This window comes from Aethalodelphis obliquidens, unplaced genomic scaffold (assembly GCF_003676395.1).
Source record: "Aethalodelphis obliquidens isolate GAN/ISIS:26980383/991018 unplaced genomic scaffold, ASM367639v1 scaffold12, whole genome shotgun sequence".
Taxonomy (NCBI): Eukaryota; Metazoa; Chordata; class Mammalia; order Artiodactyla; family Delphinidae; genus Aethalodelphis; species Aethalodelphis obliquidens.
In genome coordinates, this window is record NW_020837956.1 from 4,002,703 (window position 1) to 4,022,839 (window position 20,137).

At 44.7% G+C, this 20,137-nt stretch overlaps 1 protein-coding gene across 2 annotated transcripts in view; it reads left to right on the plus strand.

Annotated features, from left to right (window-relative positions):
- LHCGR (luteinizing hormone/choriogonadotropin receptor) overlaps window positions 1-20,137 on the plus strand; it is a 61,708-nt gene that overhangs the window by 30,150 nt on the left and 11,421 nt on the right. For both annotated transcript variants that reach the window (XM_027113894.1, XM_027113893.1), the window contains exons 7-10: window positions 6,828-6,896; window positions 11,963-12,037; window positions 15,742-15,927; window positions 19,213-19,293. In XM_027113894.1, the coding sequence (XP_026969695.1) occupies window positions 6,828-6,896; window positions 11,963-12,037; window positions 15,742-15,927; window positions 19,213-19,293 (411 nt within the window). The remainder of the gene's footprint in view (window positions 1-6,827; window positions 6,897-11,962; window positions 12,038-15,741; window positions 15,928-19,212; window positions 19,294-20,137) is intronic.

Sequence of the window (20,137 nt, forward strand, 5' to 3'; positions counted from 1 at the left end):
TGACCTGGCAAAGGAAGACAAGACTCCAAGCTACACCTGTGACAAGCGCAGTGGAGAGGCTCTTGGGCGCTGAAGTAGAAAGCCTGGCTTCCAGTCCTGGCTCTGAGTCTAACCAGCCTTAGTCGAGTCACACCACGGCAACAGGCCTCTGCCTCTGTCTCTCCAGTGGGATTATTAATACCTCCTTGTGCAAATTCAATTACATTGTGTCAACTACACTGTGCCACCACTTAAAAGCTCATATTCAGGAAGCCAGTTATTTCAGACCATCATGAAAACATCGTGTGTCATCGTCTCTTTCTAAACATTTTTTATTTTGAAAATTTTAACTGACAAATGGAATCCATTTGTCTTTCCACTGACAAGTGGAAAGAACTGCTCGATGAGTAGCCCTGTACACCTTACTGAGTTTCACCTACTATTAACAGCTTACCACACCCACTCCAGCTCTAGATAGCTAAGTACATACAACACGTTTCCCTCTTGCCAAACCATCCAAAAGAAGTCTATAGGCATCATGACACTTCCTACCTAAAATTCAAAGTTTATACATTGCATTTTTACTGTTATGCGCCTTTGTCCTCCCAACCTTACCTCCCATCCCCCCCTCCTGAGAACTGCCCCCCTGCCTTCCTCTGTTCTGTATGACACTAATTCCTTTGAGGGCCCAGGCCAGTTGTCTGGACTCATCTGACTGCATTGTCCTGATTAGATTCAGGTCAACATTTCTGCAAGAATACTGCAAAGGGAGGTTATACGTCTCCCACTGCATCAAACCAGGAGGCCCATTGTGTCATGTTGTGCCACTCCTCGGCCATCTGGTTAAGGTGGTGATTGCCAGACCTCTTCATTGTAAGGGCACATTTTTCCCTTTGTCATAAATAAGTAAACTATTGTGGGATACTCTGAGTTCATGTGACTATCGAGTTGGCCAACAACCTTTCACCCAATGGTTTCAGCATCTGTTCATTATTGAGTTATTACATAGAGAGCTACAAAATGATAGTTTTACACTTATCACTCCTCTACATTTACCAGCCAGCCCTCTTCTGTATAAAAGAGGTTTGCTTCTTCTTCCTTTTCCTCTCTTTCTCTCTTGCTCTCTCTTTTTTTCTAAAATCTTTATTGGAGTATAATTGTTTTACAATGGTGTGTTAGTTTCTGCTTTATAACAAAGTGAATCAGCTACACATATACATATATCCCCATATCCCCTCCCTCTTCTGTCTCCCTCCCACCCTCCCTATCCCACCCCTCTAGGTGGTCACAAAGCACTGAGCTGATCTCCCTGTGCTATGCGGCTGCTTCCCACTAGCTATCTATTTAATATTTGGTAGTATATATAAGTCCATGCCACTCTCTCACTTCGTCCCAGCTTACCCTTCCCCCTCCCCGTGTCCTCAAATCCATTCTCTACATCTGTGTCTTTATTCCTGTCCTGCCCCTAGGTTCTTCAGAACCTTTTTTTTTTAAGCCTCCATATATATGTGTTAGCATATGGTATTTGTTTTTCTCTTTCTGACTTACTTCACTCTGTATGACAGACTCTAGGTCCATCCACCTCACTGCAAATAACTCAATTTTGTTACTTTTTATGGCTGAGTAATATTCCATTGTATATATGAGCCATATCTTCTTTATCCATTCGTCTATGGACACTTAGGTTGCTTCCATGTCCTGGCTATTGTAAATAGAGCTGCAATGAACATTGTGGTACCTGACTCTTTTTGAATTATGGTTTTCTCAGGGTATATGCCCAGTAGTGGGACTGCTGGGTTGTATGGTAGTTCTATTTGTAGTTTTTTAAGGAAACTCCATACTGTTCTCCATAGTGTCTTGCTCTCTTTTTAAGCATCACTATGAAACATGGATTTTTCTAAAACTTTATTCAATATATTATACTGCATTGCTGTCATCATGATTTTAGATACCTGTCACCTTTTTATTGTTGCATGTGGTAAGTTGACATGAACTTGGCTGTGGTGGAGGGAAACAGAAAAAAACTCAGTACTGCTGAAAAGCAAGAGGCATGCTCATATCAGAGAGAGGAATCCCTTGCTATAGAGACTGTGAGCCCCACAGAAATGGGGGAATTCTGATGAACATCCAAAAGTAAGGTCATGGCAGCATATAGTAGTGACCAGAGACAGTTACCCATACAATGACTGCCAGGGTATCCACTAGAGAAGTGTCTTCATACATGAGGAATCATTCAGATATAAAAGGACTTCAGCAAAGTACTGCATGAAGAAAGCAGTGATGGATAGGATAGGATCCCTCTGCTTTAGGATGGTGTTTATATAGTCATTTGATAAAAATTTGCTTACAGATACACTCCCACGAGGCATATTTTCTAAACTAGTATGCTTTCCCCTTCAGTAACAAATATTCCTAATTCTGCAAGGTCTGACTCAAGTCTCAGCTCCACCATGCAGCCTCTCTGACTTCTCCAACCCAGGAGGACTTCTCCAAGACTTCTCATTTCTGTGTGCCACACGTGCTCACAAGGAATGTCTACTGGCTTGTATTATTCTTTCATTACTTCATGTTTTCACCTATTGCGATTATGAGCCTCTCAAGGACATGGATCTTATATGTCTTCTGTGTCCTCAGCAAAGACATGGGAAGACCCCAGATCCTAAGGCATGAGGTACCTCCCCATTCAATGGGGTCACTTTGTGAGACCCCAAGGATCTGTAAACCTAAATTAGGCTTTCTTCTTTGAAATCATCCAAAAACTAGGTGGCTACATGATCAAGTGGGAGCTATGGCAGAATGTCTAAGACTGCTAATATAACCCCAGAAACGCTTTTAAAGCCCCAGGAATATTTGGAGTTTGCTACAAGGCAGTATTCAGAATTAGAGTGTCATCTGTGATTGAGTTCTAAAGCCCGAATCTTATTTTGAATAAAAAGGTGCTATTCTCTCTGTTTGAGTCAGAATTTCTGACACTTGAATAGAGAATGTAGACACTGCTTTAAAGTAAGGTGCAGCTATTATAATGGAGGAGAGAGAAAAATTCATTTCTATGCCTGTGACAGCACCCTCAAAGCAAAGGAAGCCCTCCTCATTTAATTCTGACACCACGATGTTTTAGAAAAAAGCTATGTGAAGTGACTCTCCAGATGTTTTAAAGGGCATTTAAAGCATTGTGCAGCCCTGACAGCATGAGGTTTCCCACTCACATCTGTAATTTCTCCAAAGTAAGGAAGCCACTCTTTTAATCAAAACAAGGCAGCACATTCTATTGTCTGCAAATGTTAAGAACAGAGCCAAAGAGCAGCGGCTGAAAAGGAAATGGTGAGCCATTTTCTTTGGAAAGTTGAAAGAAGCAGAACCCAGGCTATGAAAAAAAATTTTTTTTAAGACATAAAAAATGTCCAAATACAAAAATGTCAATGGTGCCAGCACAGACCAAAGGTGGTTGAGGGCCCCCGGAGAATAAGCACATTCGGGGCAGCCCAGGCCACTGAATTGACCTGCTCTACCCGGGAGAAGAAAGGCCCCTACCTCAATAGAGGAGAATGACAGTTCAATTAGACAGGTCACTGTATTTCATGACACGCTGTCCAGAGCATGGAAAGGGAGATCTTTCTCTCTGTTCTGGCCAGACAGCTGGAAGCCACTGTTAAGTATAAGAAGAAGAAGAATCATAGGAGCAACACATGAAGCATTTACTTTGTTCCAGAACCTATTTCTAAGTACTCAGTGTATGTTTATTGTTTTAATCCTCACAACAGCCTTTTGAGGTCAAGACTATTATTATCATCTCTGTTTTCAGATTACCAAATCGAGACACAGATAGGTTAAGTAAACTGCCCAAAGTAACTCAGTTCATAGGTAGTAGAGCTGGGATCCAAGCCCAGGCAGTTGGATTCAGGGCTTGCAGACTTAACTGCGAGGCTGCACTTAGAGCAATGGCATTGTAAGCCCCACCAAAAAAGCCAAGCCTAAAATCCTAATATGTATCAAAAGTAGGATCAGGGTATCACATACCAGTGATGAGGAACTGGCATCCAGACAAGTGCTGGCAGCTTTGCTTTGCTAAAAGCACGGTAGGGGCTAGTTTTTCTACACATGTAGTTCCACCACTAAGAAGGTAGAGAAAGCAGTAAGGGGACCAGAGTCTGGACTCAATTCTGTCCAGCAGACCATCTGATTTGCGCTATGGAAATAATGAGAGCTGCACCATCCTAGGATATACCCTAGGGCAAGGTCCCAAAGTGGCACGCCCAAAGCTCACTGGGAGAGCTTGTTATAAAAGTGCACTTTCCTGGATACCACGGCCAGGTTCTGATTCCGTAGGTCTGCAGTGCACCTGGTCAGTAGGTCTGCATCTGCATTGGTGGCCAGCAGTTCCAGATGATTCCTATTCAGTGGATGGAGGAGAATGATTTGACAGACACTGGCCTAGACTCTAAGAAATCCAGTTTCAAAGGAGTCCAGAGAAAAGACAGGTATGATTTCTTCATCTAAAAGAGATTACTGCAAAGGAATTCAATCCCCAAAATGACAAGAGACTGCCAAAGGACAATATTCTAAGTGTAAAATAAAAAGAGAATTCTAGTGGGATTGTGTGAAAGTTGTGTGTAATGCCACAAGACAATAGAGATAAACCAAATACCAATCTCCTCGGATTCTACAATATAGACGGGGACAGAAAACTATTGAAAAATGGCATCCAATAATCCATTACACAATATAGTGAGGAGCTCGTGTGTGAAGCTGTAAACTCAGAAGAATTCCAGAAGGAAGCCCATGGGAGCAGGGAAAGCCAGCCAAGGCTCTTCCTCCCGTGGAAGGGCAAGGCCACCGCTCCCCCCAGCCTGTTGACTGAACTCGTGTTAGGTAGCAAGCATTATGAGAGACCTGGGGGTTTAACAAAACGAATTAACTATGCTCCCCTGCTCTCTTTGAACTCAATTATTTTGGAGTCTCTATATTCTCTGAATTTCAGTGTTCAAGTGTCAAGCTTCAACACTGAGTCCCAACTATACTTATTTATATGCTGGTTTGTCTCAGGTGTGTTGATGGAAAGAGACGCCCCCCCCAAACACACACACACACACACACACACACTATATACGTACAATGTATGTATATAGTGTGTGTGCACCTATGCACACATATGCACCTCCACACTACACACATATACATACAATGAAATTAAATCCCACGCTTGTTTTATTTAACAAAGGCTAGAGAAACCCTGCGGACAGCAGCCACCTGGAGGAGTAGGTGGAGACTGTGTCTAAACTGTTTCTCATGTCGCCCCCAACCTGTCCCTGACATGGGCGTGCAGCTGCCCTGTAAAGGGAAGCTAGCACCTGGCCAGATGCGGCGGCTCAATTTCATATCACACCACAGCCCTTTCTCACTTGAGTCTCATAGCATTGTTCATAAAGAACTTACACAAATATTTCTATCTGAGACTGTGGCTTTCAAACTTGCTTGGCCATGGTTTACAGTGAGAAATTCATCTCATATATAACCATTTGTTCATCCAATTCATTTAACATATGTTTACGGTAATCCTTCCTCCCAGGCGCCAGGCACTGTCCTACATGCAGGGGATTCTGCAATGAACAGAACAGTTTGAATCCTTGCTCTCATAAAGGTTACATTCTGCCGGGGAGGCAGACAGTAATATAATCATGGGTCAGATGCTAATAAAGCAAATCAGAGAAGGGAGACAGAGAGTGCTGGAATGCTGGGGGGGCAGTTTAAATAGGGTGGCCAGGAAAGCCCACGCCGAGAACATGACATCAAACATAGCTCTACAGGAGGAGGAAGAGGGGCCGCGTGGCTGTCTCAGGGGAGACGAGTCAAATCACCCAGCGAAACTGATGTGCTGGAGGTAGCCCCAGTCACAGTGTGTTCTGGTCTCATTTCCACCTATTGTGAACTTCAGACAAGTCACTTTCTTCTCTGAGCCTCTTTCCTTCTCTGTCAAATGAAGGGTTGCCGCTTGCTCCTCTCCAAGCTCTTTTCTGCTTCTAACATTTCCCAGCATCTGTGTTCTAAGGAGTCTCCTATGTCTTGTTCTGGGCAGACTTATACATATAGATGTATACATATACTTACATGTATATAACATTCAAAAATGGTGGAACAAAACTTCAGAAAGAGTACTACCCCGATTACATGCAACATACTCTAACATTTTCCATTTTGTTCCATTCTGTTCTATTTCATTTTTTTTAAGGCTGATTGTACCCAACTAAATTGATTTCACTATCCACCAATGGGTCTTAAAGAACTGTTTACAGACATTGAAATCTTGGTTGTGGAACAAAATGTGGCATCAGCAAAACCACAGGCTCATCCAAGAGAAAGAAACACTCGCTCAGTACTGGAGCCTTCTTCTGCCCTCAGCTTTCGGCGGCCCGGAAAGCCCATATGCCCAGATTGTAAAGCCAGACACAAGACTTGAGTGTTAGACAGCTCTAGCCTCACATTCCAGTTCTGCCACTGTTTTCTCTGACCGTAAGCAAGCTACACAACAACATGAAGGCTTAGGTTTCTGACCAGAGCAATGGAAGTGACGATGAGGATGAAATCATAAATACGTAGAATGGTTGATCAATATCTGGCACTTAATAAACACTTAACAAATTAGTGGTGGTGCTGGTGGTAGAGGTGGAAGCCAGCTAGAGCAAGAACACAGTCTCATCTCAGCAGGCCCCGAGGATCTAAGATGTTAGAGAGACAGAGCTACATATTGTAAATGCCAGTAATTATCCCAGTAATAAATGTCACAGAAGGAAGAATGTGTGATTCCAAACTGTGTTTCTTTCGCTCCTAAAACCTCTCTCCTCCCTCCTTAGAAAACTATATGGAAATGGATTTGAAGAAATACAAAGTCATGCATTCAATGGGACAACGCTGATTTCCCTGTAAGTATGTGCTTATTTCCCCAGCTCATGAATAAAAATGAAATATTACTCTGGCTACCACATCACATTCAATCTTCAGCAACTAACTCAGGACAAAAATAAACTTTCAAGTGGCTGGTCCTCAGTGTGGTACGCATGTTACTAGGCAACTGGCTGGCTGGAAACCGCAGAGCACCCTGATATCGAAGATAGATGCAGCCTGCATACATTGAAGTTGACAGTTTGCTGAAATATTCAACACCCTACTCTAGGCTCCCCCACCTCACAGCCTCCCTCTCTAGTCCCCTCGCTCGGGTCGATGGTGTGTTAGAGGCAGCGTGATTTCAGTGAAGAAATTCTTCCTCCCGGCCCCACTGCAGAGAAATCGGATAATGCCATTTACCAGCCGATTCAGCCACAACAGGCCCACACAGAAGCCCATCTCCTTACTGCTGCGGGCTGGGTGGGGGGGGAAGCGGGGGGGAGTAAGGAGTTCACATTCCACAAGGTGAGGGAGCCCTGCGTTTTCACCACATCCGACCCCAGTCCCCAGTGTTAACAGCCTTCAACTTTAGAGAAGCATCCCTACTGCTCCCTTCACTGTTCTCAACCTTTCTTTCTATGGCTCCTTTCCTAAAAAAGGGGCTCATTCACAAAGCTCGCAGGGCCAGGGTGGAGGCTGCTTGAACCGTGACAGGTACCGGGTAAGGTGACAATCAGCATACACCTGTGTACAGTAAAACCTAACGGCACACGAAAGGCTCAACTAAAGCCAAAGTTAAGGAAAACAAACAAATGAAAAGGCTTTTAATAATAAATAAGCCATAGGTATAAACCATGGTCTACACCAGTGCTTCTCAAATAACACACATAAGAACCACATGGAGACTGCTAAAACACAGGTTCCTGAGCCCCACTCCCAGACATTTTAATTCAGTGGGTCTAGGGTAGGGCCCGAGAATTTGAAATTTTAACAAACTCCCAGGAGATGCTGATGCCGCCAGTCTGAAGTTAAGTAGCCTGTCTATACAATATACTATTTATTTTTACTACAAATAGTAACCAAAGACCCTATTATATGGATACCATGTTATATAGCTTGGTGGAGAAGAGAATGGATCTAACAGTCACTAACTGGGACTCAAACTCCAATCCCATTATTTATTTATCACCTTGACCCTGAGCAAGTTACTCAACCAATCTAAACCACAGTGTCTTCATCCATAAAATGGAGCTGCTGATAGGCTTGTTTTGAGGATACCGCCACCAAAATGCAAAGGTCTGTTTTGCATCCTCAGTACTTAGCACGGTGCCTGGCATAGAGTACGTGCTCATTTATTATTTGTTACATTATACAGTTAATTATGAATGAATGATAATTAAATAAGATTGTATTTTTATGCAGTTAGCACAGGTCTGGCACATACTAAGTGCTCAAGGAATGGTAGCTTTTTAAACAGTTGTCCTTCCTACCATGGAGTGGATTTTCCCTCATTTTCTTGTTGATTTGAATTCAACGCAGGGTTCACTCTGGCCAATCGAATCTGTTTCTGCCAAATTAAAATCAGAGGCTTATCCTCTCCTGGCACAGTCCTCTCAGATGCCTCATTCTGTTACTCACTCAAAGTGTTTGCCAAGCATCAGCTGTGTCTGAAGGAACGTGCTATATTTTGAGGGGAAATGAAGATGCAGAAGCCCTGGTGTTTGCCCTGCAGGAGCTTACAGCCTAGGAAGAAACATCTCCAAATGGTATATAAACTGTACACTACGTAGTTACTAAAACAGAAGGCAAAATATGGTGCCTGGCCTGAGAGAGGTGAAGTCCTCTGAGATTTCAAAGGCAGAAGAGAAGGAAATTAGAGAAAGCCTCATGAGAGATGTAGATTTTGAGCTGAACCTAACTTGGACAGGCAAAGATGGAAGGAAAATGCACTCCGGTCAGAGGACAAGAAGAACAGCCCAGAGGAGGATGCATGGGATGTGCTCAAAGACCAGAAAACGGTACCTTTTAGAAAGTCCTAGATGTGGGTTAGAGACAAAGCAGGAAGGGCCTCAGATGCTAGAGTAAACAATTTGGACTCTCTTCTGTAGAGAATAAGCCATTTAAAGTCCTGGGATAGGAAGTGTGAGAGGGGTGCTTAAAGAAGGTTGGCTCACGGGTTAGCAGGGAGGACAGAGGGCTGGAAGCGGCAGGCCAGGGCTAGGGACACAGAAGTCAGAATTACCTGAGGAGAGGGGATGGGTGAAGTTCTTTGTGGCTGAGGTCACCTGCACAAGGAGGAAAAGTAAGAGGACTGAATATAAAATTGGGGGGAAACAAGAGATAAGGAAAAGAAGCCAGAGCAAAAGCAGAGGTGAGAGGCTACTCTGCAGAGTACATCTTTGGGAGGTCAGGGAAAGCAGAGCGTAAGGTGGGAGGTCCTTGGTCAGCAGTGTCTCAACGGCTTTAGAGGCGCCAGAATAGGTGTGGACTTAGAAAAGTCCCAAAGTCCCATTAGTATGCATTCCCCATACCTCACTGTCGCCAGAAAGAGGAAGCCGAGAACACAAATCAGTTTGCCAAGAACACAAGTTAATTCCATTCATTTATTCATTCAACACACCCTTATTAAGCATCACCAATACATTAGTCACTACGTTAAGTGCTGTGTCTACAATGGTACAGTGGAAACAGTCCCTGCCCTAATGAAGTTTCTGTACTAGCAGAAGAGACAGGGAAAAGGCAAGTAAATAAATGAAATTATTGCAGGTAGTGATACATACCTATCCCTGAGATCTGAGAGAGTACCAGGGGCAGACTGACTCTAGGTTAGGTGCTCAGGGACAGCCTCACCAAGGGTATGATATTTAGACTGAGCCTAAAGGATGACAAGGAGTCCGCACTGGCAATCATCAGACAAAGCGCATTACAGAAAGAGGGAGCAGCATGTGCAAAGGTCCTGAGGTGGGCAAGAAAAGAAGTTGATAAACTCCAAGAATTGAGAGGAGGCCAATGCGGCTTAAGGGTCATCGGCAAAGGGAACACTGGATGAGATTAAGCTGGAGATGCAGCAGGAGCAAGTCATCAGAACTGAGGGGCCGTGAGAAGGAGTCTGAATTCTCTTCCAAGAGTGAGCAGACCCATTGAAGGGTTGAGCAGGGCAGAGGGAGTAGTTTTCAAAACCATCAAGCAAAACTTTCAAACTATGGGCATGTCCAGCCCCATTTCTGACACCTTCCTCATATAAAGGCCTGTCCAAAGTTGTTCAGAACAATGACACCACAGCCCTACAAAGTTCTCAATATGTTACTTACTAAGACAGGGTGGAGAGGAGCAGCTTCAGAAGGTTACCCTCAGACACCTCCAGGGGTCCGAGAGCCCAGCCCTACCATTCCCGGAGCACCCCCATCAAGGAAGCCTTGGCTGGAGTTTGGGAGGTCTCCCACTGTACTTCAAAAGGTCATCCTTCCTATCCTTCTCACACCTAGAAGGCCATGCCACTCGGGAGAGTTCCCAAAAGCGACCCCCCAGGAAACTGTGGTAGATAACTTTTGGATTTATTTTTGACCAAGTTACATAATACAGAGTTATCATTATACAAAAAGATCTGAGTTTTAATAAAACATGAGAAATGCTGTCCTGAAATTTGAACAATTAATTTGACCTGGCTGACATGAGGATTATTTGCTCACAGAGCCCGGTTTCAATGATTTATGACCATAACTGAACATAATTAAAACAAATCAAATCAGGAAGAAGAGCCATGGAGGTTGGGAAGGAATTTTTCTCTTGATTTAGATTTTAAACAGCAATTGACTCTGACAACCTCATCTCCTTGAAAATGGAAATACACCCAGGGGATGGGACGACGTGAGACTGACGGGTGCATCGTGATGAAAGGGCCGAGGCTTTCCGAGGAAAACGCTTAGTAGACGCATGTGGAAGGCAGCCACCGAGGGAGTGAGATGCAGGGCTTTTACAGTTTTTAAATGGCAGAGGTGATGTGGAGACTTGCAGAAAGACGATGAAGAAGATATAAAGCTATGAGATGAACCAGGTAATTACTGAGGACCCTGCAAGGGAGGGGGCAGCGGGTGTTGGTGTATTTGTTTTGCCACTGTAACAGTGGTGCAGAAGAATCATGTCCTATGCTCAAAATCATCACGCCAGCAATGGATGTACACCGTGCCCACTGTCCAGCGTTTTCCAGAATGCTCTTTGAGACGCCACCCTTCTCTTGTAGGAAGAAAGCAATCAAAAGTAAGCTGACAAGTCTGGGCCCAGGGACTCCTCTCCCGGCTTCCTTGTCCACCCAGAGAGGGACCTGTCCTTGGAGACACCAGCGTCAGGGCCCAGACGGGAGCTGCTCAGCGGGGCTAGGCTCAGCTGGTCCTGAGCAGTTCACTCTGAGCTGTCCTGAGCTTAGGGAACAGAAGCCCTCAGGTCGTTACTCCCATTGCAGATTTTGGCTTCCTGAACAGCAGTGGCCTTCAACCCTTTTGTTTCTACAATACACACACCTGGCAACGATCAAGCACAGGGCACAGACCCGTGGGGCACCCGGGGTAGGGGGAATTTTCTATACAGGCTGTCCTTCCTCCCCTTTCTAACCCACTGAGAAATGCACAGCTGAAAGAAAGAGTCCAATTAACATGATGAAAGGGGCTAGCTTTGAATGGACCCTACTTTTCTTTTAAGTAAAGAATTTGCAAACTTCAGTCTGTTACTATGAACAAACATTGAGCCCTCCAAGGTCATGACGGCCTGATGCAGAGTGGGCTGCACTTCCACCCTTCAGCCTTGAACACGGGAGCAGCATTTTCTTCACAACTCCAGGACAGAGGTAGGGAGTACTTTAAGTTGTAGGACAAAGGGTTCCACTGAGTGAGGGGAAAATCGCAGAGGAAAGGCGGAGCCAAGCACACCAGCGATTTCACAATTTCTCCCAGGACAAGAACGTCTTTTTCTCATTTTACCTACAGCCCCGCCTTGTCCCCTCGACCCCTGAGCACCATGCCCACAGGCTGCTCTCACCGTGCATGCGCACAGCTATGACTGTTTACACATGAGCTGCAAACTCCACTGAGGACACTGTCCTTCCCCACAGGGAGCTAAAGGAAAACGCGCACCTGGAGAAGATACACAATGGCGCCTTCCGGGGGGCCACCGGGCCTAGCATCTTGTGAGTACAGTACTGCTGCCCCCCCCTCCCCACCCGCTGCAGCCCAGCAGGCCCGCTCAGGGAGTCCAGCCACATGGTTCCCAGCCTGCTTTGCGGGGAACCAGTCTCTGCACGTGCAAGGGTTACCGTAACAAAGCACCACCAACTCGGGGGTTGAAACAATAGGAATGTCTTGTCTTGCAGTTCTAGAGGCTAGAAGTCTGAAATGAGGGTATGGGCAGGGCTGGCTCCTCCTGAGGGCTGCAAGGGCAGGACCTGTTCCAGGCCTGTAGTTCCTCCTGGTGGTGGCAGCATAAGTCCCGTCTTCACAGGGTGCTCTGTGTGTCTGTGTGTCTGTCTGTCTGTCTGTCTCCAAATTTCCCTCTTTTTGTAAGGATACCAGTCATACTGGATTAGGGTCCATCCTAACGATCTCATTTTAACTTGATCACCTCTGTAAAGACCCTATTTCCAATTCAGGTCACATTCTGCAGTCCTGGGGGTTAGGACTTCAACATGTGAATTTGGTGGAGACACGGTTCAACCAACATCAAACACGGAGGGCCTCCTAATGTGCTGGCAGGGGGGCGTGGTGTCCCCTGGCATCCCCTCATGGGAATTAAGGCTGTGTGAGCTGCTATGCGTCAGGCTCCCTCAGGATGCAAGGAGCAGAGGCAAATGCCCTCAGTTAATGGGAGCTGAGCATAAGGACACAGGGGAAAATGAAGAGGAGCAGGAAACTGAACCATTAGTCTCCTGACAAGGCCTTAGGAAGTCGGAAACATCCTGTAGGAAACAACTGCAGCTGCAGTCAGGCTTCAGGGAGCGATGCCACAGGGCTCCAGAAACTCTGCAGCAGTGACGGCAGTGGCCTCGTCACCTTCGCCACAGAGATGCCGGCCCATTAGTCCCTACCCCTGGCACGCTATCACTTATGCCTTCAACAAGCGTGGGTGGAACACGTCCTGTTTACCAGGCACCGAGCTGCAGGGACAGCGGCCAGCTCCGGGACCTGCTCGTAAAGAGACTAGAGCCATGGAGGGGAAAGAACAATGAACAGGCAAAGTGATAAACAGGCACGTGGCTTTAAAATGAGAACGGCACTAGAACGGCACTAGAAAGACGGGGAGCAGCGCAACCCAGTTCACTTGTTTGTTTATCCATTCATTCCCTGATTTATCCAGTAACTGTAAGTCCACACTGTGTGCCGGGCACTGGATTAGACATCAGGGAAGCAGCAGAGAAGAAGAAAAGACAAACGTCTCTGCCTTCATAGAGTGGGGAAGACAGACAAGGATCAAATGAGTAAAGAAAACATGTAGTATTCCAGGTGGCCGTGGAGGAGAAAACTTCAGGTGGCTGGGCAAAAGGAGTTCTAGGGAGGGAGCTAGCATTTTAAGGAGGATGGTCAGGTAAGACTGTCCTGAACAAGTGTTATTTAAGAAAATACCTGAAAGACGTGAGGGAGCAAGTTGTGTGGGTATCGGTAGGAAGAGCATTGCAGGTGCAGGGAACTAAGCAGGAGGCCAGTGTGGCAGAGTGAGCCAGGAGGAGGGGCCTAGAACAGGAGGACCGAGAGGTGGCGAAAGCCAGGTTATGAGGCTTGTGGCTTTTATAAGGACTTTGCCTGTTCTCTGAGTGAGGTGAAGGGGTTTTAGGGTTTTGATCAGGGGGAGGAATGAACTGACCCAGGTATTCTTTATACCCTAGCTCCTGCCTGTATCCAGTCATGATTCTGTCTAATTTCTACAGCCCACCGAACTCTACTTCTTAGCTCCTGCCACTGTCATCTCCTGAGCATCTACTTCCTACCTCCTCTCTATCAACTCCCGACTCTGTCTACCGCCTACTTCTGCCACTATCAACTCCTGACTTCGTCTAGCTCCTAGCTCTTGCCACTATCAACTCCTGTCACTACCCATTCTGACTCTGTCTACTTATTTCCTGCAGCCGTCAACCCCTGATTCTCTCTACATCCTAATTCCCACCAGTAAAACTCCTGACCTTCTCCACTTCCTAACTTCTGCCATCATCCATCCTAACTCCTCTCTCTTCTCCACACGACGTCATGATTTCTACTTACTCATGGCTTCCACCTCCTCGTGCTTCCTGCCTACTGTTTTTTCTACTGTCTCTCAGCTTCTGCCATCCTACCCTAGGGGTCCCTGTCTGTTATGTCTCATATTCAAAGTACACCAGACTCAGAATCTTACACATTGCTTGAATACTCTCCAGTCTAGCACACCCAATAGGCAGAGTTCTTACAGCAAACTGGTCACCTACTTGGGCACTGAATAGCTAAGGAGAGTTGCCTTTGGTCAGGCACAAGAACGAGTGAGTATGATCATAAGACGCCCTGCACGACAGTTTTTGCTTGAAAACCTGCTTGGTCTGCCTGCTAGAAATGACTGTGAGCCCGGTAGGCATCTACACGGACTTTTCCAGAACAGTGGGACCAGACCTAGGTCTCTTACTCTCCAAATAACTATTCTCATTATACCCTTAGGGTTTAAGTGATATCTAGAAGTGGTCCTTCCTTCCACACCCCCAAAACATGAGTCTCTCACTGAAACTGAAAATCAATCATCAGAGATTCACTCCTTTGTAATGAGACCTTGCCATTTCTAAAATCTTAATTTAAAATAGTTTACCCCCACCAAAAAAAAAAAAAAAAATCACCAGGCCTGCAAAGAATCATGCGGTCAATCCCTAATACATCTAAGATAATAACTCTGTAAAGCAGAATGAGAACACTGGTTACGTAAATCAATAAGGACACAAAAGCAATGAGTCTGCAGCCCCCCAGGCAAATTCTGCCACCTTGATTATTCCACCAAGGGCCTACACTAGTCATCATGCCACATTGTCAAGTTCATCTGTCCATCAATCCCCTACTGAGCCCCTCCCATGAGATGGGCACTAAGTATTGGGTCAGTTTGCTGCAGGGGGCTATGCTCCTGGAAAACTTTCATGGCAGCAGCCACTTAGAAGATAGGCAGAATTTTTAAATTCCCACTGACTCTTCCTCCTCACATTTACTTTGTTTGGAGTTTTCTTGGGCATTGCCTCGAGTCTAGAAAAGCTGAGGCATTCAGGACCTTGTGTGAAAAACCTGAGCTTTCCACACGGTTTTGCTTGCGTGGCCGAGCGTTTGCTTGCTTTGGACTGATGAACCCAGCTTGCCTTTAGAGAAGGTAGAGGGTGGCTAAGGCCACACAGTGGCTCTGAATAGCGTAACTAGCCTGTGCTTCACGAAAACCTACCCTGCAGAACTTGATCGATCAAAGACCGAGGCATCTGAAGCCCTAAATATTTCCCCCTGGAGTAGAGCACAAAAGCTGATGTCACTGCACGTGCCTGCTCTCTCTTAAAGCAAGTAGTTATTTCACTTCTGCTAAGTGGAGAGAGGGAGAGGGAGGGAGAGAGGGGGAGAAAGGAAGCAGCAGAGGGGAGAGAGAGAATGCTAATGAATGTGTGACAGGTACGAGGAGTCATACTCAGCCTTGAAAAGAATAATGGGGTGCCTATCAGAAAAGAGACCACGTAGCTTTTTTGAATTCAGATGTTAATGAGACTAACTGAAATGGAGAATGGGGGAGAAAGCGAGATGGAGAAAAGATTCCTCAGAACCTAGAAGGATACTATTGTGGAGAGGAAGTTTCATTCTATGAATCATACATGTTAAGTAAATCAATCGATAAACCTTTCTCCCTTTTACTTTTCAGGGATATTTCTTCCACTAAACTGCAGGCCCTGCCCAGCTATGGGCTGGAGTCCATTCAGACGCTAATTGCCACATCATCCTATTCTCTGAAAAGACTGCCCTCAAGAGAAACACTTACCAACCTCCTGGACGCCACGCTGACCTACCCCAGCCACTGCTGTGCTTTTAGAAACGTGCCAACAAAAGAGTGAGTAAAAAACAAACGGTAAAGCCTGCCGAGCTGTGGCAGAAACTCAGATTCGAAAATAGTCAGCGGGTCGATGGCCCCCTGCCCCTTCACTCCCTGCCTTCTAGACCAGCTCCATAGTCATGGGGTCACTTTCAGATAGACCAGAAGAAAATGAACTGTCCTATTTCCTCCTGAAAACTGACTCCAAACAGTCGATTCAGCCTGCAGCTAGAAGACCCTCATAGCTTATTCTTAGCTAATTCAAAACTCTAGCCTTAAATCAGACTATAACTGCAGTTGCAAAATGGAGTACAAAACTGGTATCTCAAAGATCAACTAGCCCTAATCCTTATCAGAGAGCATCATTTCTGAAGAAGTGGAGGAAGTAGGCTCAGTAGGGTGATTTTTACCTAATGTCTTAATCCTTAGTTAAAAAAAAAAAGAAAACACTATAGAAGGTTTCCAGTGTTTGGTTTTTTTCTTGTTTTTTCAAGCTATTTCTCTCCCAACAGAAGACTATCTTCCATTACAGAACAGATTCCTAGCCCCGTAAGGACTAGCTTAGTGTGGGGACAGAAAAGGCACAAGCTCCTGGCTGGTTTGTGATCAGTGAGGGACATCTTACTGATTCAAGTAATTCACTTCAATCCAGAATGGAATGGCAGGGTGTGAAGGATTTCATTCTTTCCTTAAAGCACTGTTCTCCGGACTTTTTTTCTTTCTCACTGAAATGCATACTAAGAAATACTTTTTTTACATTGCAACCCAGTAAACACGACACATGTAACTGAAATAAAACAAAGCACTACTTAACTGTTTTACATGTGATACACTGATATTCTCTTGTCTATTTTATTTCATGTTTTTTGCTTTTAACGCTAGTCTTGATTTACTTATTGTTTTCATGACCCACTAATGGGTCACAACTCACAGTTGGAAAAACGTCACCCTAAAAGGATATTATACAGCCTAAGCAGGTATTCTCAATCAATTAATTAGATGAGGCACTAAGAGAGGGACACTAGAATGCCACTGTCTTAGAATCAACCTATTTATAATTAATCAACCAGCACGTGTTATCATCATACACCTACGTTGTGCCTTGCGTAGGTAGGTGCAGTTCTACCTGAAGCTTTTGAGGTAACCAAGAAGACAGACCACTCACTGTACTCAGAGAGCTATGCACTATTAACTGAGCTTCAAAGAATATTAACTGAGTACTCGCGGTGTTCCAAACACTACGCAAAAGTCTGAAGATACAAAGATGAGTAAGAGCTCATCCCAACCATCAGAGTCACAGGCAGCTGTTTGGGGACAACACACATGACAGCCAATATTTAGGTCCAATAAAGCAAATGTTATGATAGAGCTGAGAACAGAACAGAGTACTCTGGGAGAACAGAGGGAGAATTTCTAAATGGCAGCAGGGCTTATGGAAGGCTTCCTGAGGAAGTGACTTCTGCTGAGCCCTGAAGAACAGACAGGAGTTAGTCAGACACGTGTGGGGAAAAGCATACCAAGAAGATGGAATAGCTTGTGTGAAGGCACAAAGGCAAGAGACAGTGGGATGAAAGTCATTCAGAAAAACTAAAACAAGAAGACTTATGGTTACATGGAGGAGGATGAGTGAGGAGAGGAGACCAGGGAGAAGCAGGCTATGACGGGCTCTGAGTACCAGGCCAAGTTGTTTAGAGGACGGGGAACCACTGAAGAATTCAAAACAGAATTACTCAGATTTGCTTTTGTAAAGTATCACTCTGGCAGCAAGGTGGAGGATGGGCTGGAAGTGAGCAAAGCTGGTGAGAGAACAACTAAAACAGAGGATACAGATGCCGGTTTATGATAAAGCTGATTCTGGTCACCTCCACTTTTGTGGCAAAGAGGTCACATCACTTCTGAAGTCACTGACATGTTAAAACTTTAGTTCAGGGGTTTTCTATTTCAGTAGATGAAAGAGACTACAACCTCCGGGTTTAAAAAAAAACAAAACAGCATTATGCAATTGTGGGCCAGTATCAAAGTGAGATGGGAATGCAGTCACACAGAGGTTGTCTTGATTGGAATTACAAGCTTCAACTGACTCCCTCTCTATCTCTAAAGCTAGAAACCTTGGATGTTAGCGAGGATGGAGAGCCTGAAGCTGGGTCAGTGGACTGTTTGTGCAAACTCTGGGTCACCCCTCTGCCCTGCAGCTGCTGTGTGGATAATGCACACAGCTGCCTAGGCAGATGGCCCCCAAACTCTCCTTGGTATCTATGATTAAAATTTCAAAAAAGATACAGTAGACAGAACCCAGTGCTATTATCTGAAGGCCAAGAACAACCACATTTCCTGTTAACTGTAGATTGGTTCACACAGAGTGTCTCTAAGTATCAGCTACAGAGGCAGCATCAAACACACACACAATCTCTCCCTCTCGCTCCCTCTCTCTATCTCTCATGCAAAATAACAAGCTGACTGATTTTTGAAAGTGAGTCCAGAAGCTCAGATAGTTCTTATATATTCTCCACCTTCCTGCTTTTACACAAAGTCATTCCTGCAAGGAACTGTCTTGCTAATACTGGAGAAGAATAATACGTAGACGTATGCATTCTGTATTGCCTCATTTCTCCTTCCTCCTCAGGAAAGGTTGAGGTTCGCACAGCCCGCTCTCCTTCCCGCTATTTCTTCACCCAGTTTTCCTTTGTGCCTCCCTTTGGTTTCATCTTAGGAATAATAAGAGTACAGCCTTCCTTTAATTTCTTGACATTTGCCCCTTTCCATAGGCTAAATTTCTTAGAGGGAAACATGAATGAATAGGGAGCAACCACATTATATTTCTGCACATAATCCAAAAAAGCAGAAAATTCACACCATAATGTCAGGTCCAGAATCTTCAAATCTTTACAAAAGAGATTCCCAGTTATAATTCAAAGCCATGAATTCTGAATGGTTATTTGTTCATCGAGGCCGGTGTGGTGAGGAGAGCAGTGAGGAGCAAACCTTAATACACCACGAAGATAGCTTTAAATGAGCATTGAAAAATCCATGATTCAATGTGATACATTTAAGTTTTTTTCATCTCTAGAGCCCACACAAAAAACTTAGCATTCAAAAGCATCTTATCTAAGCTGGAAGCATGCTAATGATAATTCAGAAGCCTTTACTCTCTCCCAGGAAGCGTTTCAGATAGGACAATGGTGCAGAACACGAGGCTGATGTAATAGGTAGAGAATTTGGATGAACAAAGCATAAATAGACATGATCAGGTTTAGTTTAAAAACCAAAAGCTCAACTGTGGTTGTTTGTTTTTACCTCTTTCAGGCAGAATTTTTCATTTTCCATTTTTAAAAACTTTTCCAAACAATGTGAAAGCACAGCAAGGAGACCAAATAATGAAACACTGTAAGTATTTGCATGCAAAGAAACTCGGGAAGCCATGTCTCATTCTGCGTGCATCTTATTATTATCAGTGCCAAAGATTTCTTTTTTATATATAACATCTTTATTGGGGTATAATTGCTTTACAATGGTGTGTTAGTTTCTGCTGTATAACAAAGTGAATCAGCTATATGTATACATATATCTCAATATCCTCTCCCTCTTACATCTCCCTCCCACCCTCCCTATCCCACCCTTCTAGGTGGTCACAAAACACCGAGCTGATCTCTCTGTGCTACGTGACTGCTTCCCACTAGCTATCTATTTTACATTTGGTAGTGTATATATGTCCATGCCACTCTCTCACTTCGACCCAGCTTACCCTTCCCCCTCCCCGTGTCCTCAAGTCCATTCTCTACCTCTGTGTCACTATTCCTGTCCTGCCCCTATGCTCTTCAGAACCTTTTTTTTTTAGATTCCATATATATGTGTTAGCATACGGTATTCGTTTTTCTCTTTCCAACTTACTTCACTCCGTATGACAGTCTCTAGGTCCATCCACCTCACTACAAATAACTCAGTTTCGTTTCCCTTTATGGCGGAGTAATATTCCAGTGTACATAAGTGCCACATCTTCTTTACCCATTCATCTGTCGATGGACACTTAGGGTGCTTCCATGTCCTGGCTATTGTAAATAGAGCTACAATGAACATTGTGGTACATGACTCTTTTTGAATTATGGTTTTCTCAGGGTATATTCCCAGTAGTGGGATGGCGGGGTCATATGATAGTCCTATTTTTAGTTTTTAAAGGAACCTCCATACTGTTCTGCATAGTGGCTGTATCAATTTACATTCCCACCAACAG